This window comes from Parambassis ranga, chromosome 4 (assembly GCF_900634625.1).
Source record: "Parambassis ranga chromosome 4, fParRan2.1, whole genome shotgun sequence".
Taxonomy (NCBI): domain Eukaryota; kingdom Metazoa; phylum Chordata; class Actinopteri; family Ambassidae; genus Parambassis; species Parambassis ranga.
The window spans coordinates 4,649,590-4,675,298 of NC_041025.1; the positions used below are offsets into that span (position 1 = coordinate 4,649,590).

The 25,709-nt window shown below is 41.9% G+C and overlaps 3 protein-coding genes across 6 annotated transcripts; 2 read left to right on the forward strand and 1 right to left on the reverse strand.

The window, feature by feature from the left end:
- Positions 1-1,901: 1,901 nt before the first annotated feature.
- On the reverse strand, positions 1,902-25,577 carry sec16b (SEC16 homolog B, endoplasmic reticulum export factor). 3 transcript variants are annotated; one of them, XR_003670531.1, is made up of 25 exons: positions 24,658-25,577; positions 24,394-24,476; positions 24,209-24,311; positions 23,337-23,539; positions 23,096-23,247; positions 22,614-22,675; positions 22,348-22,486; positions 22,030-22,260; positions 21,812-21,909; positions 21,214-21,295; positions 21,019-21,136; positions 20,819-20,930; positions 20,599-20,704; positions 20,384-20,521; positions 20,195-20,308; positions 18,553-18,637; positions 18,311-18,461; positions 18,042-18,205; positions 17,924-17,952; positions 17,736-17,801; positions 17,563-17,655; positions 17,376-17,490; positions 17,034-17,064; positions 7,849-7,911; positions 1,902-7,115 (listed from the first exon to the last, which is right to left on the reverse strand). XR_003670531.1 is itself a non-coding variant. In XM_028404562.1 (24 exons), the coding sequence occupies exons 1-23, from the start codon at positions 24,924-24,926 to the stop codon at positions 17,048-17,050; spliced, it is 2,730 nt and encodes a 909-aa protein (XP_028260363.1). In that variant the 5' UTR covers positions 24,927-25,577; the 3' UTR covers positions 1,902-7,911; positions 17,034-17,047. The 3 variants fall into 3 exon arrangements, 2 of the variants coding, with proteins under 2 accessions (XP_028260363.1, XP_028260362.1); XM_028404562.1 differs by having other exon boundaries at positions 1,902-7,911; XM_028404561.1 differs by lacking the exons at positions 1,902-7,115; positions 7,849-7,911 and adding an exon at positions 15,874-16,878 and having other exon boundaries at positions 24,658-25,576.
- On the forward strand, positions 2,191-4,710 carry LOC114435049 (glutamine synthetase-like). Its single transcript, XM_028404565.1, has 7 exons — positions 2,191-2,482; positions 2,748-2,930; positions 3,010-3,171; positions 3,254-3,400; positions 3,482-3,609; positions 3,687-3,886; positions 3,963-4,710. Exons 2-7 carry the CDS (start codon positions 2,765-2,767, stop codon positions 4,279-4,281), a joined length of 1,122 nt encoding a protein of 373 aa, XP_028260366.1. The 5' UTR covers positions 2,191-2,482; positions 2,748-2,764; the 3' UTR covers positions 4,282-4,710.
- Positions 12,667-15,495, forward strand: znf648 (zinc finger protein 648). 2 transcript variants are annotated; one of them, XM_028404564.1, is made up of 2 exons: positions 12,667-12,859; positions 12,948-15,495. In XM_028404564.1, exon 2 carries the CDS (start codon positions 13,045-13,047, stop codon positions 14,503-14,505), a length of 1,461 nt encoding a protein of 486 aa, XP_028260365.1. In that variant the 5' UTR covers positions 12,667-12,859; positions 12,948-13,044; the 3' UTR covers positions 14,506-15,495. The 2 variants fall into 2 exon arrangements, with proteins under 2 accessions (XP_028260365.1, XP_028260364.1); XM_028404563.1 differs by having other exon boundaries at positions 13,045-15,495.
- Positions 25,578-25,709: the final 132 nt, after the last annotated feature.

Here is a 25,709-nt window from a genome sequence, read left to right on the forward strand (position 1 = left end):
CACTAAAACAAGCCGATTTGAAATCTTTAAAACATAAAACATTTTTCGAATTTGAAATAAATTGAATAATAAACCCTCGCTTTGAGGAGGGGCATCACTGCAAATCACTGTAAAACAAAAAAAAGGTTACATGCAGTTACAACTGTGCATAAACTATACACCATCAGTTTAGAATAAAGCAGGATATTCTGCCTGTGTGTGCTTTCTGGGCAGGAAGTCATTGACTTGGTGTTACATGAGATGTAAACGATCTTCTGTTGCTGCCATGTTTGGCAACATGAAAGTCTCTGTCAGTTGTGTCCTTTTGTGTTTTTGTGTAGATGTTTTCAGTCTTTTACTGTTATGTTTTGTCTCTTTGTGACAAATTGTGGCAAATAAAAATAATAATTCTCTCTTGTTCAGGTGACGCCTGATCCATCTTCTAACCCTATTGTTCTGCAGTACAGGTAGTACGAGTCCAAGGAGGAAGCTTCTTGCACCACTGTGCTGCCACATGCCTGATCCAATCACGTCTTGATCTCACTACATTATTTGTAACTTTTCTTCCAACACCACATCTGTTCTATTACTCAAGACTGTATATAGATTTGCAGTTTAATATAATATATATATTTTTTGATAAATTGCAGTGCAACATCAGGGATCATATTTCTGTCATAATGTTCACACATTGCTAAAAGAAGTGGCTCAGCCCACCATCTGGTCACAATGCACCCTGGGTGCGTTCACACCTGTGATTAAGGCTGTCTACTTGTGATCAGATCACAAAAGCCAGCAAATTAAGAAAACAAAGACTGTGTCCACCCCCCACCTATTCAAGCTTGTCTTTAAGTGGGAGGATTTGGAGGGCATTAAATGCACTGAAAAGAAAATGCATGATTTACTGATTAGTTGTGAAAGGAGGCTTTTTACTGACAGCAGTAATGATGATCACATCACATGACCTACCTGGCCTATACCTGTAAAAAAAAAAAGTACATGCTGATGCATGAATGTGGATTTAGTTTACATACAATCTGGACACCTGGGAATTTAACCCTTTAGTTAACACAGTTAACAAAGTGTGAATAAAATTTGTTTTTAAATGTCCAATTTAATGTCCCATATGTTCTCACTGTGGAGCTCAGCCATAACATATCATCCTCTGCACAAAGGATTGTGGGTAATTATAGCAAGGATGCTATGCTGGCATGCATACTGCAATGATACAAATGACAAACTGTGTGTTGGGGCCATAACATCTCACTTTCTTGCATTCAGAACTAGTAGTGGACTTTAGAGTGCAGCCTTAGTGAACTAATTGTTCATTATTTAAGTAAAATCATTCCCTTAAGAATAAAATACTGTGCAAACTTTTTGTCATCATAAAACTGTGGAATGGAAACATTCATTTTCTGCCACCTCACAGCTACAAACACAATTGGAGATGATGAAAACTTTTATATTTCAGCAGGTGAAATATTTATTTTTATGGTCTTTGACGACTTTATACCATAGTGTGAAAAACAACTCAACCAACTGCACTGTTTCGGCCACTAGAGGTCACAATGTGACCAGTTACAGTGCAGTTAAAGGCACAAAAATCATTAAGTAATTTTGCTGAATCCCTAAAAAATCATTGAAAAAGCAATGGAATACTCAGCATATATGTGTCAATGTGGAAATATAATGATGTATAGTGATTTACACAGCAATAGGTTCATGAGCTTTACAACATCCAACCATACACAGTTCAGAAGGTTGAAGCAATCTGGACTTGTAGAGTTTTCTTGAAGATATCTCTCTGCTCCTCCAAGCAGCTTCATCGGTTCTATCTGTTTGGTGGGGAAACTTGGTTTATATGGTGGAGGACCTCACTGAGGTCACTTTTCTCTATTTTTCTCTATTTTCCTTTTTTTTTGGAGGAAACTTCAAAACTCTACAACTCCAGATGCCTTGCTTCAACCTTCTGAATGAAAATGACCTGGATGACTGAGAATCTTCATCAACATGTCACCTTACACACTCTTACTGTGTGTGTCTTTGTATGGATTGTGTAACCTGGGTGCTTATTGTTTTGGTGGAACCAAGAACATGTTGTTGCGTCTATATGTATCGGATTAAGCACCGCTAGAGGGCGCAGCGTCTGTTTATTACACCGTAATCAGCCTGTGATCCCTTTACCAATCAAACTGTTTCTTCTCTCACATTGTTTAATCAGTTCTGTTGTGTAGTCACAGAAAGCTTCATGCTCCTAAACACATATTGCTGAGAGGTAAGAAGGGCTTCTTCTTTTGTTATTCCGTGACAAGCTCTCCGGCATCAGCGAACTGATCACGTTTTCCTTCGACCAATCAGAGGCGGCGGGGATGCTCGGCTGCGCTATAAATTCAACGTGGAAGCAGCGCAGGCAGCAGGAATGAACAACAATAGAAAGCTATTCAGTGACCACACGCTCGGAGACTCTGTTGATCTGTTGATATTTTTCTACACTTAACACAAGGTAAGTTTATTATTGCAGGCACGGGCTGATGGGTTAATTACAGGTTATCACTGCTGCAGGGAGATATTATAGGAATGTTTACTCTTCTCCTTTGTGTATGTTGTTTATCGATACTCTGCTGTAGATAAATATCAGGTTGGTCAGCTCGATCCCTGGCGGTGTTGTTGGAGGTTTTCCTCCTCTCCTCTCTATCATTTCACCGTGCATCCAGACACAGCTGATCATTCAGTGAAGCCCATCATCATGTGTCCTCATCACTCTGCAGGTTTTGGGGTCAGGAAAATGGCGACCTCAGCCAGTTCAAAGCTGAACAAAGCTGTGAAGCAACAGTACCTGAATCTCCCTCAGGGGGACAAGGTTCAAGCCATGTACATCTGGGTTGATGGGTCTGGAGAGGGACTGCGGTGCAAGACCAGGACTTTGGATTCTGAGCCCAAGACCATTGAGGGTAAGATTAAAAAAAAAGCATAACATCAAATGAATGCACACTTTGAATCAGATCCTGAAGATCGGTTATTTTCTCTCAGAACTCCCTGAGTGGAACTTCGATGGCTCCAGCACCTACCAGTCAGAGGGCTCTAACAGCGACATGTTCCTGATCCCTGTGGCCATGTTCAGGGACCCTTTCAGAAGAGACCCCAACAAGCTGGTTCTCTGTGAAGTGCTCAAGTACAACCGCAAGACAGCAGGTTAGTAAGCTGGCCTGGGTGTAACTGCGGCTGGCACCTTTCTTATGTTTGGGCTAATCTAATCTCTGATACTGTCCAACAGAGACCAACCTGCGCCACAGCTGTAAACAGATTATGAGCATGGTGGAGAATAATCACCCGTGGTTTGGTATGGAGCAGGAGTACACTCTCCTGGGCACAGATGGACATCCCTTTGGCTGGCCATCCAATGGCTTCCCAGGTCCACAGGGTGAGTGTCAGGTTTCTGAGCACATTCATTGTTTACTGCTGTATAATGGTGTTAAAACAGAGTGTCTGTCTACCTGATCAGGGCCATATTACTGTGGAGTGGGAGCAGATAGGGCATACGGGCGAGACATAGTGGAGGCGCACTACAGAGCCTGTCTGTATGCTGGGGTTCAGATCTGTGGAACCAACGCTGAAGTCATGCCAGCTCAGGTACCCTTTGAGAGGTTGAACACTGTCTGATATCAGTTAATACTCATGGTAATAACACCATCTGTGTTGAACTTCAGTGGGAGTTCCAGGTCGGGCCGTGTGAAGGTATCAACATGGGGGACCACCTGTGGGTCGCTCGCTTCATCCTTCACAGAGTGTGCGAGGACTTTGGTGTGATAGTGTCCTTTGACCCCAAACCTATCTCAGGAAACTGGAATGGTGCCGGCTGCCACACCAACTTCAGCACAAAGGAGATGCGAGAGGATGGAGGCCTGAAGTAAGCATGATGACAAAGTTACCTAAATTTGATTGATGAAAATGTAGGTCTCTTTAACACCCTCTTCTTATCACAGAATCATCGAGGAGTCCATTGAAAGGCTCGCGAAGAGACACAGTTACCACATCCGGGCCTATGATCCCAAAGGCGGGCTCGACAACGCCAGACGCCTCACCGGTCACCACGAAACCTCAAACATTGACGAGTTCTCAGCCGGCGTGGCTAACCGTGGCGCCAGCATCCGCATCCCTCGCTCGGTAGGGCAGGACAAAAAGGGCTACTTTGAGGACCGCCGTCCATCTGCCAACTGCGACCCTTACATTGTCACCGAGGCGCTGGTGCGCACGTGTTTGCTAAAAGAAGAAGGAGAGGAGCCCACGGATTACAGCAAATGAACATGTCCTGAGCTCAATATCAGTGCTGTACATGTGTCTGTGTCCAGACTCTACAGGCTGACCGATGAAATAATGATTGAGGTATTCCTGCATTGTTTGTGTATTCAGTCCTGACGCAATCACTGCCGTTATTTAGTAGCTGATCATTTGCATAGACGTACACTGTTATCTCGTCTTTAACTTGTACTAATGTAAACAGTCAGAAATTTGCTGCTCCTCTTGTATAACTCTCGTCCAAAGGATTCCAAAGGCATTTGAATGTTTTCCAGCCTTAGCCTCTGTCACAATAGCAGTTTTTATTACTGGATGTTGTGGATAGGTAAGGTCATTATGTAATCCATCTACTTTTGTATGAGTTTTTTTAAATAATGTCTGTTTTGTTTATTTCATGTGTTGTCAGACTCTTTAATAAAACAGCTAACATTTTTACATCTGACTTGTGTCTTCAGTTTAATCTCACACGCACCAAAACCCAGTTTGTCACAACCAAAATCAGCTGACGTGAATCTCTGAAATGTGACCGGCGTTAAGCGAAAACGAGTTGTAATGATTAACAAACGGTAGCAAATTTAGATGAGTGACATCCTCCTGTAAATCAAAGGAGCATGCTGGAGCGCAGGAGTTGGCAAATGAAGAGGCCGGCAACGCTTTAGAAGACAGGTTGTCATGTAAAGCCGGTAACAACGTGCGTGTGAGCACTAGCTGGATCCTCAGGATGTGCTTATCTGTGAGAAAGGTCATTCCAAAAAAAGAAAAGGAGCCTTTCTGGTATGTTGTTTTGACATTACCATTGATAATGAATGGGCTGTTTTTAGAAATAGGCCAGTAAAGTATATGTGTGAAGACCAGAGGGCCCATGGAACAGGGGTTAGAGTTTTTTTTGAACAGTCGTGTACTATTTACATATTGTATTAGGTAGTTTAAGGTTTAGAAAACCATTTAAACATTTGTCATGCAATTTACCTAAAAAAAACCTACCTATCACGTAACAAAAAGTGTGTGAAATACCCCTTTAAACATCCATATTTGTTTCATAAGCTTTGCAAAAAAAACGTGATTTGAAAACAAGTCATCTACAGTAAATGTACAGTACATTATGTACTGAGCTGATCATGGTGAGTCACTCTCCACACACAGGCCCAACATGTTTTTCTGCCAAAAATCTGAGAACCTGATGCCCACTGAGGGTTCAAATCCAGAAATTGTAATGCAAACAAGACAGCTCTGCAAGTCGACCTCTAACCGTCCATTTCATGTTTACCACAAATCACTCGTAACTGTACTTTGCATCAGATTCTCAAAGGATGCTGGATTGTAGGTTTTTTTTTGTAGTCGGAAACAAAGATCGGAAAACATGCCCGAGTTTGGTATTTTATTACAGAGGACGACATGTCGGCTTAGATCCTCGTGATAAATATGCATCCTTTTATCATCAAACATGTCAGTCTCAGGCTTTCAGCTCACACTCCAATCCACTTTTGTGGATTCTATACTTTTTTAATTAAAAACAGTTGTGTAGGATTGAGTCTGTTTACTTTTCCATGAGTGTATTTTAGTTCTGGGGCTGTGACCCGGCATTTACTGGTGTCAGTGGGACCAGTATGTCTCTCTCTGTTTTCCATAGTTGTGTTTAGTCGGGGCCTTGGGCTAGACATTACCTGTTAGTAGGTAATGTCTACCCTAAATAAGGCTACCCTAAAAAACTAGGTAAAGCTCGTGAAGTATAAAAATTATAGTAAAAAACATGTCTGCATGAGGGACAAAATCAAAGCATTTGGACATCCCGGAGTAAGGACGGGTGGCGCCGCTGTTTCATGCCAAGCTTGACTGGATGATCTGTACAACATTATACCATGACGGAGTGTGCTGTGTCCTGTTAGAGCTGCTGTACCTACTCTGAGGTTAAAGAGGACGGGACAGATATAGGCCTGCACACTGCCAGGTTGAGGAGAGTTTTCTTTATAGGGACACAACTACAATCAAACTCAGGTTGTTCTCATGTGGACATGTCACATGTGATTGCTACGAACGAGGTTTAGGGCCACGAAAATGTGGATTTCTGTTTTGTTCCTCAGAATTATGAAGTCGCACTTAATTCTTGCAATTGTGGCTTAATTCTAAGATTTTGTGGAGTGTGGACCCTGTCATCCACTATAATTTAAAATAACAAGCTCTGGTTAGCCTGAGTTTCTTTTAATGTGGATGTTCTTAAATAGGAGTGTGTGTACTGGGGTTTGCTTCCAGGGTTTTTTTTTTGACATCAGTTTAAGAACACACCAAATTCAATTTGGTCCTGATTTTACTGGAAAGCATAGAAGTCCAAAATGTCACTCCTTATCATCGTGCCCTGCAGCCAAACTCAGGAAATGTTCCTGCACTGGTAACACATACACTATTCAGTCTGACAAAGAGACAAAACATGAGGAATCCTTTCCTTCACATGTTTTCCTCCACAGCCGTGCCTGAGGAGGTGGACCTCTGATTGAAATGCAGTTGCTTGTGTGTGCGCGTCTTCTACAACTGCGTGTTTACCGCTACACAACCCGTATTGAATCTTCTTGCTGCGTTAGCTGCCTTCTCAGTTTCTCCTGTATTATCCGACTCCATTGTTCTGTGTGTAAAAAGCAGCTTTTTCCCTAACAATATGAAGCTTAACTGTGATATTATGAGCTTAGATAACCTAGGTAGATAAAGTGGACAGAGAGGAGGTCTCATGAAGAAAAACATAACGCCTTCAGCCTTGTTTCCATGGCAGCCGGAGTCTGAGCTCAAGCAATCTGTTGTGTGGAATAGGGGTGGGGGTTGGGCTCCATTCCAGGCCATTACATAACAACCTGCAGGTCAAGAATATGTATGGTTCATAGTTTACCAAGCGTGACTGGCTCTCTGTTTTTTGTTTTTTTAAGTGTAGTATCTATTATAGGCTGTTCATTGTATAGAAACATATGACTTGCATTTCCAATCACAGGGTCCAGAGCTAGTAATCATATCCCCTAAACAGATCCCCAGAATCACCATCCAAGTCTCCAAGTCTAATCTTGTCACATGATGAGTGCAGTCTTTCAGACTTTTCTGCTCTGGAGGGACCCTCCTCCCCTGTGGAGGTGGGTTTTAGGGGGACATAAAGTGGAAAATGTTTGCAGCTGTGAAAGCAGAGCTGCACAGCAGGACACAAAGGTTAAAGAGCCCTGGACGAAGGAGCACGGACGGACGACCACCAATTGTGATAAACATCACTGTTGTTCCAAACAAACACACAGGGCAGTTACACAATCAGAACTGCCCCTAACTGTCGCAATCTAAAGCAGATAGTGAAATACTTTCTCTAGCATGATAATGGGATGCAACATGGCTCAATTCGAGTTCCAGAGCATCCACATATAGCACAAAAAGTCAATACTGTTTGCACAGGAGATTCTTTATGAGCCTGCGTGTGTGTCCTATTAAGATGTTGTCTGGCTGCACATGCACTGCAGCTGACACGCTGACAAGAAATATGAGAGAGGAGGAAAGCCAGTGACAAGCCCAAGAATAAGCATGGTGACATACATATGCTGCGTAACTCACCTTGATTCATAAAATGGGACACATTCCTAAACCTCGTGGAATGCCTTCCCAGAAGAGCCGGAGCTGTTATAGCAGCAAAGGGTCAGAGATGTCATGTTAAACTCTATGGAATAAGAATGGGATGTCACTTAAAGTCATATGCATGTAAAGGCAGATGAGCGAATACGTTTGAATACTTTTTGAATATATATCTGTATACATTGCTGTAATTGCTACATCATGCTTCGCTTAGCACAAGGGTACTTTATTTTGTCAGCCCAAGTGACAAATCACAGGGTATATTCAAACCTAAAAACCACCATTTGTATTGTACAATTTTACATAAAATGTAAACAAACATAATATAAAATGTAAACAACAATAATATTATGTGTTAACTGTGCATTAGCGTTCAATATACACTACCGTTCAAAAGTTTGGGGTCAGACATACAGTCTAGACATTGTTAATGTGCTAAATGACTATTCTTGTTCTGATTTTAATGGAATATATACAAAGGTATACAGAGGCCCTTTACAGCAACCATCACTCCTGTGTTCTAATGGAACATTGTGTTAACTGATCGTGTTAAAAAGGCTCATTGATGATTAGAAAACTTTATGTTAGCACAGCTGAACTGTTGCTGAGCAGAGAAGCTGTAGAACTGGCCTGGTGACCCCAAACTTTGGAACAGTGATGTATATAAAGGATCCATTTAGTTTTCAATGAGTGTTTAAATAAAATTGATTTTTTAATGTTTTTTTTTATTTTATTGTTTTTTATTTTTTATTGTATTTTACAACATTACATACATGCATTAGGCAGGCATGAACGGAGGTGGGTTTTCTGTTTGCAGCAGCTTTTTTGGCAGCTAGTTCCCATTAAATCCAGTCTTTATACTAAACAGCCCTGCCTTGCCTTCAGCTTAAGTTTTTCTTAATCTTGAGAGTAAGATCTGTTGCTCTAAAGCTGATATATTAGAATATTTGTTTAACAGCAGTGCAGAAGGCTACAGAAGTTAAAGTGGAAGTTTGACATGCAAATTGTCCGTCAGCTGAGGTGTCAGTTTGTCCGCAGATTAAAGATGGTCAGTTTCTAAACTTTTCTTTTTACATTATGTAGATGTGTATCTACTATGTTGTGTTTGTCTCAGCAGCATATACTTTATGCAGCTCAGTAAGCTCACCTGGCTTGCAGAGGCATTGCAAAACATGAGAAGTGGTAAACACTTTGTCAGTTGTTAATCTGTTTTTCTCTGTAGTGTTTAGCTTACAGAACATGATCGACACTTCTTCCCCAACACGTTTTTTCACACTCTCATCCTGACATAATTCACCGGTATCAAGTTTCTAATAGGAGGCTAGCACCAAACATTCAGTCCTTTTTCATCCGTGTCCTCGTTTTGTTCTTTTAGAAAGTTGCAAAAAAATTGCAACATACTATTGAAAAGCCTTATTTGACTATTTTACTTCTGTCTCTTAACAACAAACAAGTCTTTGCCCTGCAGGACAAACTAATCAGCAATAAACCTCTTGTTGATTGGCCTATCTTTGTTTTTGTGAATATTATCAAACACGCACTAATCAATGAACTTATCAATGTGAATGTTTAGGATTGATAGGTTTAAAAAATGTTTACAATGGCTTCTAAGACTTCAGGAAGCGTAACGGCCACACCACCCCCACTCCAATGTCAAAGATAATGGAATTTTACAAAGGTCACACAAGAAAGCAGAGGGTCAGCGGGGCGTGGTTTAACCAGGACCAGCACCCCACTCTGAAAAGTTAGGGAGCATGCACTGCTATAGCCCTGCATCAGGCTTTGTACAGTAAAACTATTTAAACACATTCTATACATTCAAATAGTTATAAATTGTTCTTTTTTTTATATAATGGAATAACTGCGTACACAGGGAGGTTCAGCTGCTGTTCTATGCCTTGGACAAATGTAGGATGTTCCTGTTTACCTGACACCATCCTGCCTTTAGCTGACCTCGTCCTTTTGGTTTAGCAAAGTTGCAAAGTTTTAATGTGCTCATGTTAAAAGAAAGTTAACAACTGTACACTGTCCTAGAATTGTAAATATGAGCACTGTTTACCATGGCTGTGTGAGCCAGTACTGTGGCCTCTTTGTCTACAGTATTTACAAAAGACAGTTGGACAGGTTGTACCTATCACACCTGTACATTCTCAGATTACCTGTTTTTGTTCATTGCTGTCCTCCTGATGACGCCTGTTCAAAGTTGAGAGCAAGTCCGAACGTGTTTGTGATTCACTTTTGTTTTTTGTTTTTTTAATCTGCCATTTGCAAATTGATAGTGAAGGCACATGATATGTGCAGGCTTTTACCTTGAAAGCTTCAGATTTAGAGTAGTTTAAGGCTTAAGATAAGGGAGCAATTAAAGCTTTATTTTGTTATTGTACCGTGGGTACAGCAGTCGCTCAAAAGCCCATACTGGTGTGTTTGCCTGTGTAATTTTGTATTTATAATAATCAGGCAAACATTTTGTTTACATCACAAACCTATGTTCACCGAGGTGCTGGTGTGTTTTTTAGTCCAGTGTAAAGGAGGTTTGGTTTGACACAGCCTTCTCATGTGCAGTTTTAAGAACCACCATATTGGCTGATGTGATGTCACAGCAAAGCATATTCAACCATTTCTACAGATGAAGAAGATGGAAGTCGGTGGAAAATTCCCTAATCTGGTTAGTTCCCATATGAACACTCTGCGCCACCATTGAACTGAAGAAACACCCCCCCCCCCCCCGCCCCCCAAAGAATGCAGAGTTAAAATAGGTTTAAATCAATGAAATACTCAACTATTGAACGAAGCATGTACATTTTGTTTAAATGCGCAGATGGTTCTAAAGGTCACTCTTCATTGTGAGAAAGCATGTCTTCATTTCAAGTGGAGTGGACACAAGAGACAAACATTATCCTAACTGAGGGTCTGAAAGAAACACAAACACAAAGCAAACTAACAAACAGCACTTGTTTTCACTCCCAACAGGGACTTCCTGGGTGACGCTCTCTGAGCTGGTTGTTAGTACAGCTTCGGCATCCGGGTTCATGTACGTCACTGTGAGGCACTTACGCATTGTCCACCACAGCTTTGTTGTGACAGCTTCCAAACACAAAGACGCACTCATGGACTCTTCAATTATTTTAAACAATTTGTACACATAACGTCAGTCAAATGTTGTCTTTTGTTTTACCTGTTTGTGTCACACTGTCCTATTGTGAGGTATCACATCACTTAATGTAAACCTGAACGCTTAAATAAGACAATTTACAAGTGTAATTGTGATGTTGATGTGTGGGAAACTGCAAAGAGAAGAAACTCCACACAGATAAAAACTTGATATGCGTGGACGAACAAGATACAAGTGAGTTTAAAATGCAGCCTTGTGAAGGTGATTTGTTGAAGGTTCAATTACGATCTGCTCTCCTGGGAAAAAGGCTCAGAGCGCACAGTAGCACTGTCCATTTAATTAACCTTTCAACTGCCTAATGCACGCAGGCTGGCTGCTTCAATGCTGTTCTCTCTACTGCGTCAAATAAAGAGCCAGTGTTCTGTCAAAAGAATGAGCTCCATCCCTGCTGTAGGCCAGCGACTGACAGATGTCTGTCCAATAAGTGGATTTTTTTCCAGTATAAAAGTATTATAGATCATTTATAGCATCAGTGCAGGCCCGTACTGCTCACTAAATTCTTACAGCAAGAATTGGTTGTACTCGTTTACAGTAAAGGACTAAAGAAAAAAATTGAAACATATTTATCATGTTGGATACAGTGTTCTCGCTGAATTAAAGCCATTCTTAACTTTTTTAAGCATAACGTGGGGGGGGGGCACTGTTTCCTGTGTTGGTGCTCCCTTTTTTTAAAAACATTATACTTTGAGATTAAAATGAGAACATTCTGTTATTTTCAAGCAGCACATGTGTTTACAATAAGATGTGCTCTAAGATAAGGTTTCTGCCATTTAAATAGAGCCGGTGATTTTCCACAGTTTAAGCTGAAAAAAATAAAATGAGCAAACAGCGACATCTAGTGGCCAAATCGTGAATGTACAATCAACCAAAAATCCACATAAAAAGAATCCCAGGGACAAGAAAGGCATCATTTGTGTGATACTGAATTTGTGTATGCGATCTCCTAATGTCATACTAAATAAATCAGTGGAAATGAGAAAATTAGGAAATTTTTAGCATCCATGTGTTTTTATCATTTTTAATCTGCATTTATAAGGCTTTTATTTTTCATTGCTTTATTTCAAATAGTATCATAATGTATCAATAATGTTATTTTCTTGTAGAAATAATTGATTCCAGGCCAAATATAGTTCATAAATGAACAACACTACAAACATAGGCTATAATTAACATATTTCAGAATCAGAATCAGAAATTACTTTAATAATTAACATATTTTAGGTGGGGATATATGAACTATTTCTTTATAAAATGACAATGTATTGTTTTCAATGTCCTAATTGGCTCTGTCTCCCCACGTGACCTATAACTAATATTTATTTTCAAGTATCAATGCGTGCCGCAATCAAGCTTCAGACAACATGGCGGAATAGTTTATGATTATTTTTTAAACACGAGAATAAATTTGCTTTGGAGGTGCTTTATAAAGATTAGTTTTTAATTATTAAATAAGAAAAATGCTCTCAACGACTATTGTAATAAGCTAAAAGTTGTTTTAACACACAGTAAACAATCTAACGTTAGCAAAAGCTGAACATGTTTTTTATATAGCATAAAGTAAATGTGAAGGTGTCTGCCTGTGGCACTGTTACTCAACAGGCAGCATGCACACGGCTGGTAAGCTAAGTCAGTGCAAGGACAGCTGAGCCCTGCTCAGAGGATATCATTGCTGTTGCTGACTTGCAGCATAGATGCTGACCCACACATGGCTGCTGCCAAAACTCCGCCTGTTAACGCCACTGAACATCTCCCTTCAGTTATACTAGACCCTGGAGCCAGTTTAACTCTCAGGCATCTCCTGGACCTGATCAGCTCTCAAGGGTAAGTTGCTCTATTAAAAATGTTTATAGCAAAATTTACAATGTGTTTTTATGTTTATGGTAAAATACAGTGGAATTGTTGAATACAGGTGTCGAATAACTGCAAGGTGTAAAAGCTTGATCCTGGTAAATGCAGCAAGAAAGAAGGAATATATGGTTTGACAAATCATCTCTGTCGTCCTGCAGATGTCTAACAGGACAGATGGTGAAAAAAGAAGTAAAAACAAACACCAAAAAAGACATTATGTCACTCATTGTGCTCCAGACGCACATATCATAGGTGCCTCTCATAATGTGAAGACTGACTCTTCATTTGGCAGTGTCTGTGCAGGTGTGGGCTCCCTGACAGAGAACACTGAAATGGAAATCCTTTATCTGAACCCTCAAACGCCAAAATGGTCTCTCGTGGAGAAGTTTGCAGAGCTTTCACAAGGAGAAGAAATGGAAAGTAACCATGGCCAAGAACACAGCCGTGAAGCGTCGCAGCGCACTAAAGGTACAGAGACCAACGACACGTATGATCCTAATAAAGTGCTTTTAGATGACGTGCAAGAGAAAGAAAGGAACTGCTTCAAACACTTGGTGAGCCAAAGAGAAGTCTCAGGCAAACGGAGGACATCTAGGCTCAAGGAGCTAAATGTTGAGGAATATTCTCCAAGTGTTGGTGAGAATAAGACCAAAAAGAAAAATGTGAAAAATCCTGCTGGTAAGAAATTGCTTAGAAAACGTGAAGACAAAAAGCTTTCTCAGATTCTAGTAGCAATGAAAAAACGCAGTGGAGTGGACACAGAGCACCGTCCCTTCAAATGCACACACTGCCACTGGGCTTTCAAGAAGCTTTGCAACCTGCAGAGTCATTTACAAACACATACAGGCCTCAAGCCACATGTGTGTGATATATGTGGCAAGGCTTACTCTCATCAGGGCACGCTGCAGCAGCACAAGCGCCTGCACACGGGCGAGAGACCGTATCACTGCCCCTTCTGTGACAAAACCTATATCTGGTCCTCAGATTACCGCAAGCATATCCGCACACACACAGGCGAAAAGCCCTACATCTGTGACACTTGCGGTAAGGATTTCATCCGCTCCTCTGACCTGCGAAAGCATGAGCGGAACATACACACCAATGACAAGCCCTTCCCCTGCACGCACTGTGGCAAGACCTTCAATAAACCCCTTTCACTAAAGCGTCATGAGCGTAAGCACCTGGGAGAAAGGCCTTTCTCCTGCCCTGAGTGTGGGAAAGCATTTGCCCTGGCCAGCCGTATGGCAGAGCACCAGAAAATCCATAAAGGAGTGCGTCCCTATGTTTGCTCCGTGTGCTCCAAATGTTTCACAAAATCCTCCAACCTGACTGAACACGAGGCCATTCACAGTGGAGTGCGGCCCCACAAGTGCACCGAATGTGGTGTGGCATTTGCAATGGCATCCCGCCTTGTGCGTCACCAGTTCATCCACAATAAGGAGAAACCACACAGCTGCACCGGCTGCAGCAAGAACTTCAGCCAAATTACAAAACTGAAGCTTCACCAGGAGCAGACCTGTGCGGGGAGGATCTATGTCTGTGTGCAGTGTGATAAATCTTTCCAGTGTGCCACCAAGCTCGCACAGCATGTTCTGAAACACAGGGACGACAGCGTCTGAGCTCAATGTCATCAGGCACCAGTTTATACATGCTAAATTTTTCATTTATTTATAATGATTTGGCACCATGAGTTGTAAAAGAAGCCCCCTCTTCCACCGTAGTGCTGGGCTCCCAGGATATGCGGTGGGATAAAAATTACCCCCAGCACAGCATGACACTGGAGCTGACAGTTTAATGCTGTGATATGAAACTAGTTACAAGGGCAGTGAACTTAATGTAAAATGAGAACACAACTTTAATTAATTATACGCCACATGCATTTAAAAAATGCTAATGTGTTATCATGATTGGAGGTCATCTGGTGTCAAAGGTCACTTTGTCTCATGTCATATTGGGCATTTCATCAACCGGAGTTTATAGGTACACAGGGATTTTAACTCCCCACAGCCCAGGCTGCTGGATTAGGTTTGTCATTTTATAATCTGTAACTTTTACCTCAGGAACATAATCTAATCTGTGTGGTATACTTTACACCTCTGCTCCTGAGACACATAATTGACCACATTATTAGGCCAGTCCAGTTTTAGTGAAATCAGGGATGTTGGCTTATCCGTCAGCTGTTTTTTTTGCCAGTGTGTCTGTAGCACATTATTTTTTATCCATTGTGTAAGTTTTTTTTAACATTAATGTGTTTGATATGTAAGGGTTGATTTTATTTTGTAGGAAAATCACTTATGATCACAAAATTCTATGCATGCCTTTACTGTAGTTCATGTTAACAAAACACTCTTTCATAAATCTATCAAAGCTCAAAGCGATTACACTGTGACACATTATTGGCAGTAAGAGTAAGCAGTGACTCCCATACTGTGTGTGTCTGTGTGTGTGTGTGTGTTTCCCAGCTAGTGTTTCTGAGTCACACTTGGCTCTTGCAGACTAATCGTAAAAGGAGATTGCACCTGCCGTGTTGTCACTTGTGCTGCACTCAGTGAGAGCTCTGGTTTGGAATCACAATTATTTCTTTTTCAATAATTATTTATTCAAATGTATTTATACAGTTTATCTGTTTAATTTTTCATCATGAATTCAGCACCATTATGGTGTGACGTAGAGCGAAATCAATCAAATATGTATTTGTGTAATATAACAGTAAATAAATGACCATCAGTATGTGAAACGTTTATCCTAGTGCCGCGGGTCTTACTTATCTTGTACAGAGAAACGTGCTCAATTTGTGCTATGGAGTGCAGAATTATTTTAGTTTTTTCTTTTGTGGCAGATGTTTAGCATTACTTTTTAATTGAAGCACAAAAGGAGTGGTGATGAAATGTTTTGTAGTACATTCTGACAGAAGTGTTTGTCACGTCAGAAAGTCTAAAGTCTTATAATCTATTGAGTTTCTGAGGATTAAAAAAAAACAAACTCCATGAATGTGGATATACTTTTTTATAACACTAATTCTGAAGCAAAAAGCTCTGATCGTCTGGCACTAAATACATGTCATGTGCTGGTGCAGAGGTAATAAAACGCATTTATATACACATTAATACTGTAGTTAAGCAAAAATGACTTCAGTCAAACCATCTCATTACAAACACGTTTACAAGGTTAAAGCAATAAAAAGTGGCTTTGAAATTTTAACATATATTACTGTGGTTTTACATAAAGCTTTCGAGACGCACAGACCTTTGTCTAGTATTAGTAATAAAGCTGAAATGAAGCCATTAACACGTAAACAGTATAAACAGCTTGGTCCAGTAAGTGTCTGCTGTGCTGGGTGAGGACATGAAGCCATGGTGTTGTGAGTATTGGCTGGCTGCCGGGCAGAGGTCTTCCCCTAATTCCCCCCACCCCCCACCAACCAGGTGTTCTCATCAATCTTGGCAGCGTGACAGCTCGAGTGTATACGTTCCCCCGTTTCAATTTCCCACACACCTCCTATATGACTAAAAGTAAAACTGCTGCCCTTTGCAGATCATAAAAATAATCAAACACCGGCCGCACTGTGATGTCAATTACTGGCCTAGGAAAAACCGGCATTGAAAACAGGGAGAGTGAGCTCGGCAGTTATTACTTTCCTGTGTGCAGTGATTTAAGATTACACAAGGTAAAGAAATGTGACCAGCAGATTTATATGCCTTAATTAACTACACACTGAGTCCCCTAGTGGCAACGCAAGATGCTTCACTGTTACAAAGGCAACATTGGTCACATTGGTCTCCTTCATGTATAAATGAAATCTAGGTCAATTAAGCTATTTCATTCTGTAGACATGTCCACTGGTAATTTTCCTGCTGTCAGCTATCAGTAAACACACCTCAGCTGTTTCAGTCACTGCAATATGAGTTGCTGTGCCAGTCCATCCAGGGTATTTCTGTATCTGACATGCAACATGATGGTGCGAAAGCTGTGCAGGGCTCCAAAGGGCATACCTAAAAAAGAAATGCAGGCACTCATGGCAGTATGCATCTGACTGGTATCTATCCATGCTTAGGTTATGCTGCCAAACTGGGATATCCTTCTGCACAACATTCCATTAATGTTAATGTATATAATGCAGTGGAAATGTGTCAATGATTGGATTTACCTGTGGCAGCGTCTCTACCCCAGCTGCTGACCTGTAAAGAAGACATAGATATTTATAGAAAACTATCACATTTGCATATATTTAATGAACATGGCCAACTGCTGCAATGTGTTAAATTTCAGCAATTAAAAAAATGCTATCATGAATGTGCTTCAGCCAAATGTGAAACCGGACACACTGGTCGGTAAATAAGTGAATGGCAGCGAGAGGATTCACAAGGGTCAGCGAGTATGTAACGTAAGCATCAGAAGAATGTGGAACATGTCTATTATGACTTGCATTGTTGATGTCAATTTTAAAACTGTGATAATTGAATATTACGTCATCCGTGGCGTGACTCACCTGCTTTCCTTGAAAAAGGATTCATCCCTGGAGAGGACGGCTGGGATAGAAACATGCCGGGAGGGACAGCAGCAGGTGGGGGAGGAGGGCAGAGGCTAGCAGTGGGTGATGGCTCCTGGGAAACACAACACAAATATGTATTTTACATCACCAAATGAAAACACTGACCGTAGTGATTGGATCTTACCGTCTGAGCTGGGCCTCCCTGCTCTGAATTGTCCGTTGGAGAGTCTTTGGGTTTTGATCTGAACCAGCCACTGAACCACCCCGTCTTTGTGTTCTGCATACAACACAGAAGAAAGCATGTGAAATGATTCAAGCTTCTGTAACAGGGGAGGATATGACAGAGGCTCTTCACACCTGCTTGGGAGGCTCGCTGCTCTGCTCAGAGGCCTCAAAACCTGGAGGGAGGTGCTGCTGCTGTGTCTGAGCATCCATTGGTAAAGGTCAAAAAAGACATCTGGGTTACTCTCTGAATCAGTGCACTACAAATGTGTTTTCATTCATGAATATCTAATAAATACATCAGAATACTGATTGTGTCTCACCATGCTTTGTCCAGAGGACATCTCTGTGCCTGTAGGAGTAGTCAAACCAAATAAACAATCAAACATGTCATAGTAAATATCTGACTAGAGACAGGCATGACTGACATTCGGTTCTCACCCACTGCTGCTGACGGCAGATAACTCCCAGGACAATGTGCAGAGCCACTTTTAACCTCAGCACTATCTGTGTTATGATAACTGAAGTTTTGGCTCCCAGCCACCGTGGCTGCTGGGGGAACACTTGCCACCATTACTGGCATAGAGGGAGAACTGGCAGGTGGCCTAGACAGTGCAACAGAGAGAGAACAGTGACATAACAGTGTCTGTAAGGACTCGTCTTTACATCTGTCCAACTGACAGATGGATAAAACCACACTTTTTTTTTACCGGTCCTCAGCTCCTCTGACACCCCACATCACTTCCTCCTTGTCTCCTCCAGCCAGATGTTCAAAGCTCTCCTGACCCTCAGTGCCTCTGTAATACAGGAGCTCAGGTTCTGGACTGTGGGTGTCATGGTGAACATCATTCACATCAGATTCTGTGGGGAAACAATGGAGAAGGACCCACTGCTCTTTAGTTAGAGAGTGGCGATATAATGGCTCATTTGAAGTGCGGGGACTAAAACTAACCTGAGCCCACGCTGTTGTCCTCATAGGTGAGAGCGGTGCTGCTAGGAGTGGGCTGGTATGTTTCAGTGCAGTCGTAATTCCCTGTCTGAGCAAAAAGTTAAAAAAATCCAAACTATTAAAACCTGTACATGACTGTACTGTGGCGCTTTAAGGGAAATGCCAGTGTTAGCATGCTAATATGCTCATTATGATAATGATAAGTCCATGTTCATCCAACATCACTCGATTAACACCATATTGGTATTGGTGTTAACAAACGTGGTTAGCATGTTTGGCCATATTGCCTTAGCACAAATGATACATTTGGCTACAACAAAAAATAATTGATTCTGTTTTTTTTATGTTGATCTAGTATGTTGTCCTCTTAGGTTTGGTCTCTGGGTGTACCTGTGTTCTGTTATTGTGTCATTGTTAGCTGTAGGTAATGTTCATCTTAGTTGTGTTTTCAGTGTCTCGTACTTCCTGTTTTACTTTGAAAGTCCTTGGTCGGTGTTTCCCTTTGTGTCCCTGTGAGTTCGATTCCCTTGTGTTCCTGGTGATTACCTGCTCCCCCCTAATGCGTGCCGCCTGCGTCTCATTGTCTTCCCTGATCATCTGTATATCTTGTGTGTCTTCCCTTCACTCAGTGTCAGTGTGTTCTGTGTCTTCGTGGGTTCATGAAGTTACTCTGTGCCTTGTCAGCCTTCACAACTTAAATCCTCAAGCCATGGAAAAACCTTGTCTCATTGGAACCGCCTTAAAATCCATGCTATGAAGAACTCATAGTTAAGCCAAGCCTTGAAGAACTTTTGTATTTATCTTGAACTCTTAGTTAAGTCAAGCCTTGAAGAACCATTGTATTTAACTCCACAATCAGGAATTATCTTTGTTTTTTTTTGACTCCGCCTGGAGAAAATAAAGACTTTGTTGACTGTGAACCACTCCTGTCCTGCACTTGTGTCCTCACCTCGCCGCTGAACCTTGACAATAAGTGTTTAATATGCACCCTAAAGTCCACAAAATCACAATAAACATTTTAAAAATGCACAATATTGAGTTTTTGATGCTATGTTGTCAATTCCTGATATGGATGTATTTACATATTTTCACCTACAGTGGTTATAGATAACAGAAAGGGAAATTTGCTTGATAAATTGAGAAGTTAAATTTGTGCTGGAAGAATACTGAATTATCATAAGCAACAGCTGCTATGCTCACAAGTTTGGAGTCTGGATTGATTGATAGCTTCTGTGGACAGGTGTCTTTTACACAGGTAAGGAGCTGAGAGGGCTCCCAGTGTCAGCTCCTTACCTGTATGAAACACAGCTGGGAGCAGAAATCTGGCTGATTGATAGGAGATCAAATACTTATTTCATTCATGAAAATGTGAATGAATTTTTTTTTGACATGCATTTTTCTGGATTTCTTTGTTATTGTTATGTCTCAATGTTCAAATAAACCTACAAATGAAATTTGAGACTGATCATTTCTTTTTTCTTTTTTTTTAGTTTAGGGCTTGGCTTCATTATGGAAATTGGGGTGGGGGATGAAAAATGTTTTTTCACTTAAACCAACAGTAACAGCACAGCAAGTCATGAGCAGAAGAAAATCACTATATTACATATATTACTGTATAGAACTATATGTGTATAAACCCGATCACCTGCAGACTCTGGTGCCTGGCACGTAGGTGTTTCAGCCAGTCTGGTTCCTGGTAGGTACCACCAAGGCCTGCTTCACTGTACTGACCCTCTGAGAATCTGAGTCTGTCTGACAGCTGCAGGAGAAAACATACTGTATGTATAACTCTGATAATTAGTCAGCTGGGTATATACAAAATAAACGTGTGTACCTTAATAACCTCTCCAGTCAGCACAAAGAACGGCTCCCTCTGCCTAAGGATGGCCTGAGCTATGACCTCACAGTAGTGGAAGGCATGAGAGGGAAGGCCACAGTCCAACAGCCGAGTGGCATACAGGAACTTATACACCTGAGCACAACGCAGCGATCATCAGCTTAGACTCAAATGCATTGAGTGTCTTTGTTGAAGGCAGTGCCTGGAAGTACCTGAAAGGATGCTATTGAAAAGCATTTGCCCCTGAGAGTCTGGCAGTACTCGTATAACTCAGTGCACCGGATGGCAGAGTTTGAGGCGAAGTCTTCAAAAGCTTGTCTGTGATTTGAAAGAATAAGACATTTTGGCTGAAAATGAAATTGTTGCTCTCAGCATGAGCACCTGAACAGCAGTTAGACTGATGAGTGGCAGTAAGCTGGAGGCACAGCTCACCTGTGGCTGCTGCTGAGAAGCACCAGTCTCTCTGCCTTCTGTGTAAACACCCCGAAGGGAACGCTGGCTGTCAGGTAGCACACATGGGCGGCATGTATGAGGCCTCTGGAGGCTGTGCGGAAACAATCAACACAAAAACATCACCTTGTATGTTTGTGCATGACAGCCTGTCAGTCAGTCAGTGTGTGTGTGTGTATTACCGAGTGTGTCTCCCGTGGTGATGATGGCCTTCTGTTGGGCGGCTGGATCTCCTGTCTCATTGGAGAGCATCACAGCCAGATGGGGCCTCCAGTCTCCCCATTTTTCATTTCCACAGCACTGAGCACAGAATGTCACTATTACAACTCATAGAATACTAAATCATATGAGTTTTTATTGGGTTCATCATATTTTACCATGGCTACAGCAGGGATTCTCCCAGACAGCAGCTGGAAGAGAGTCTGGAGGGGATCACTAGGTGTTAGCTGGCTTGTAAACCTGCCAACAAAGCAGTGTCTGTCATTGCACATCTTAACCAAAGCTTTACTACAGGCTAGGAACTCAACTACTGTGCTAAAACCATCTAATTTAAAGAGTGTACCCTGTACAGAAGTAATGACATACCAAACTGACCCCTGTTGTCAATTACACATTCAAATCAGACTCAATGACATCCTGACATGTTACAGTGCAGTATATCCCTGATTCCAAAACAGTCTCTACAAAGTGGATTAGGTTACATGATAAAAGGTTTACACAATTTGCAGTTTAGTACCAACATTTCTATACACTTAATACAGCTCCTTATACAGCTCCTCATCACAGATATCCTTTAGATAAATGAGGAATAATAACCCACATTTCCTAGCAACATGAGTTTAAAGCATACAGCTCAGACAGCCTGTGCCTAAGTTTAGTCAGAGGCGGCATTTCTTCACAGATTACCACTCGTGCGCAGAGTAGTGTCCTGATTTCTCACAGCTGTCGTGTCTCACATGCCTTGGCTTTTCTCACCTGTTCAGCACAGTGGTATACGACCTGTTGTCCATTTTGCTGGCCAGAAAAAGTGCATGGCCCCATAGGCCACTGTTCATAGCCGACTCCAGGGCCTCCTGGGAACCACATGGGGGGAAATCCTGGCTAAGTTTAAAATTATCTCACATAGTCTGGCAGATAGAAAGTAGGCAAATGTTTCATACAGGCTAAAATTAAAGAAATTTCAATTTAAAGACCTTCTTTCTTCCAGCTAGCAGCAGCTGAGTGTAGCTCTGAAGGGCCTTCTCCGAGGTCTCTGAGGTGAAGCTGCTCCAGTTTCCTGTAAGAAGGTCCTCTCCTTTGCGAGGTGCTGCTTCGGCGGTTGTCTCCTCATTAAAGTCAATGAGTGTGGGAGTCTCGGACTGCAAGCTTCCATCTGCATGTGAGCCCTGCATCAGCAGCTCGGCAATATCTGACCCCACTATTTGCTGAAACATTGGAAGAAAACTATTGAGTAATTACCATGACATATGCAAGTGGCATCTCTGTGGGCTGGGTAGGCATTATCCACTTACTCCATTCTGTCTGCAGAGCAGTATCAGTAGATTCCACAAGAGGGCAGCAGACCTCTTATCAGGCAGCTCATCATCTCTCAGGCAGGTGCCTGCCCTCTGGTGGGCAAACTCTATAGCGTCTACTTTGTGCAGATCTTCTCTACAAAAACATGAACAAGCCACAGCCAAACATGGATTTTTGTATATAAAACAATAATAAAGTTTTATATATAAATCAGGCAGATTAGACATACAACTGAATGGATTTATTGGTGGGGGAGCAGTACCTGGTTAAAGGCCCGGGGAAGTTCCTCATCTCCTGCTGTTCCTCTGTCTCACTCAGAATGACCTGTGCAGATGTTATACAAAGGAATCAATGTGCTAATAATAATTACAACTACACACTCATTACATGTAAGCTAACCTTATGTATGAGGAAATTAAATCCATATTGTTCTTATAATGCAGCTCCCTTGATATTTGGAATTAAAATGTTTAGAATATATTTGTAATTTACAGATAAATACCATCTCATTTGTAATTGAAATGAAATTTGAAATGATGAGGACATTTGAAGAATCTGTGAACATATATGTTCATAAAATAAAACAGGTCCTCACATTGTGTATAGACTGACTACATTTTCATTCAGCTCTCCTTGTACCTGTGTAATTCCTTTCTGGAGCTCTGGCTGCTGCTTACGAGTATCATCCTTAAATATAAACCTTCATTAATATCTCTTTTCATCACATGTTAATTTTGAACCTACTTCCAGGCTGTGAATTTCCAGCTGACTGACATTCTCCTGTGTTGACAGCTGTGGAGTGACTCGAACCAGTTGGCCCGCAGGCCCAAAGCTGACCACTGCATGAGGGATCGAGTACTTCAGAGGAACTGACACTTGATGCGCACGTCCAAGTTCTGAGAAAATGTGAAGCAGAAGAGAAGCAGGCAGTAAACACCGAGTCAAGTGGATATGAAAAAATAAACAGCTTTAACTGTGCACTCACCGTCATCAGACGTGTGAGCAGGGTCGGCTTGTTCAGTTGCATTCATGTACTGACTCAGCTCGTAGCTGCTGGATGATAACCCTGAGTTTTTGGAGCTCTCTAGTGTCCCAGGGTTGTAAGAGGAAATCTCTTCATTGTCTCTGGAACGATGATCCACATAGTCACTGAGGTAATGCTGGGAGCTGCCCCTCCTTTGCTCATACCTGAAAGGAGGACATTGGTAACCTTTCTGTTACCTTTCATTCTGGGAATATCAGCAAGGGAAGAACACTTTCCCCTGCACCCAGCCGAGTGGGCGAAGCATGGTTAGATAGCCACTGACTACACCGACCTACCTGACAGATCCTCTATGGTAATGATGCAGGTTTTGTCATCCACAGACCACCTCACACATGGTGGTTTTTAATCATTCACAAGCATAATATCAATCTCTCATGTTATGCGGATGCAACTTAACATTCAGTCTTAACAACAGTGTGAACATCAAGCTGTGTATGATTTAAAAAAGAATGGTAGGAAGCTGTCCAATGTTAAGAAGTCTACTCATACTTTTGCTGTGACCTTTGTGACCTTTGGGTACATGTGATTAAAAAACCAACAGATGGCCTTGATGCTTCTTTCTGTTACCTCAACAATACAGAGCACATGAGTCTAGATATTATTACTGACACTGAACTGCCTACAGCATTTGTTCTATCTTCCATAGACCCAGTCCCTGCCACATGGAAGCCTACTTCCACTGGCTTCTTGTCATGTTTCAAATACACATTTAAGGCATTCAGATGATGACTATCTCTAAGTCTTTGACAGAGAATGAGAGTAAAAATAGCATAATGTAAAGAGACACACTGAGGTGGAGTATCGTGACTCACCTGTAGTCTTCTGTATGGTGGCTCCCTGAATGTTCCTGCTGCTGTGTTCTTTCATGGTACTGATCTGTTCTCCATGGGTCTTGTGCACCCCACTGGACCCCATCTAAATCAACAGAGAAACATGCAGCATCATATCATAATACTGTTTCAAATATAAATCAAAAACTTTTGTATACCCGTCTCACCTTGTCGTCCATCCTGTCCTCTGTAGTAGTCATAATAGGCGTAGCTGTCCCACTGACTGTGGGGAGGATAGTCATACCCATACCTGGAACAAGAAAGAATACAAGCATTCTCCTTATCTCTGATGCTTTGCATATCCCAGCATGCACTGTCAGCAGGCTGACGCTAGGCTTTTGCACCACCTGCAGTCCCTGCAACAAAACAACACACTATACAGTGCGAAAGCATGACGGCTTTTTCTTATACAGACCTTCAGATGCACTCACCTGGGCTGTGGGTTTTGGTGTCCGTAGCCGTATGGGTAGTGCTGAGCGTTGTAAGGAAACTGCTCAGATCTGGGAGGAGGACTGGAGAATTGAGCGCCGTAGCTTGCATCACGATGACCCCAGTGTCTGTCCCTCTCTCTTGGGTCCGGCGGCGTGTAGGTCTGGTCCTGCTCGTGCTGATAGTGCCTCAAAAAGCCATCTCTGTCTTTGTTTTTGTTTCTGTGGGAGTGGCGGCCAGAGTCGTGCCAGCCGTGACCTCTGTGATCCATGATGACCCCTTACTGCCTGAGGTAAACTCAAGGTAAGTGTCTTCACTGTCAATCCATGCAGGTTTTGTTTTCAGCTCAGACATGCCAGTCAAAGTACATCCACAACTGCCACATCATTTCATGAAAAACTCACAGCAGCTGATAACAAGTCAGCATGATAACAAGAGGGTAAAGTTCATATCCTGCTGTGACCCATACCAATGTGCACAACACTGTAACATAGGACGGCTAACTTGTTAAATAAAAACATTAGACCTAGTATTTAACTAAAAAATAAGTGAAATCATACAGTTGAGCGTGTGCATGCGCACTCCTTCATCGCAGCTGTGTTTGCATTGTGCTGTCAGCTGAAGGTAAACACTGGCTCACGCCCTAACGAGTTTGACAGCTGCAGTCCCACAAAGCTGGAAAAGACAAAATCACGTCCATCCTCGGGCTAAAGAAAAAATATTAGTGACATCCTCCTGGTTGCCAGTCTGGCATGACTAACCGCGTCCTCGGACTGTAGTTCGTATTTGCTGAAAGCAAAGTAAAACTTTGAAGTGTTGCGTCCTGCCACGTTGCCGGTAGAGAGGATGCAGATGACGGTCACAGTCGGTGCCTCAGACTCGACTGGTCTCCGGTCAGCTTCACAAATGAGTTGGGGGAAGAAGAGTGAGTGGAAACTGGTTTGGAGTCAGCGCTGAATCACTGCCTGGCTGCCAGTAAGAAGGAAAAAAGACAATTCATCATTCTACCACCAGAGGCGCTCTAACCCATGGGAACTTTCTCAGTCACTGATTC

Excerpts from the sequence above, each read along its gene's own strand:
- znf648 (XM_028404564.1), top strand. The coding sequence starts at position 13,045 with ATGTCTAACAGGACAGATGGTGAAAAAAGAAGTAAAAACAAACACCAA.
- LOC114435049 (XM_028404565.1), top strand. The coding sequence starts at position 2,765 with ATGGCGACCTCAGCCAGTTCAAAGCTGAACAAAGCTGTGAAGCAACAG. Across the intron at positions 3,172-3,253 it reads GTACAACCGCAAGACAGCAG|AGACCAACCTGCGCCACAGC; the intron begins GTTAGTAAGCTG and ends ACTGTCCAACAG. Across the intron at positions 3,401-3,481 it reads TGGCTTCCCAGGTCCACAGG|GGCCATATTACTGTGGAGTG; the intron begins GTGAGTGTCAGG and ends CTACCTGATCAG.
- sec16b (XM_028404562.1), bottom strand. The coding sequence starts at position 24,926 with ATGGATCACAGAGGTCACGGCTGGCACGACTCTGGCCGCCACTCCCAC. Across the intron at positions 23,248-23,336 it reads TGCTCACACGTCTGATGACG|AACTTGGACGTGCGCATCAA; the intron begins GTGAGTGCACAG and ends ACATTTTCTCAG. Across the intron at positions 22,261-22,347 it reads TGCTCTGCAGACAGAATGGA|CAAATAGTGGGGTCAGATAT; the intron begins GTAAGTGGATAA and ends CCAATGTTTCAG.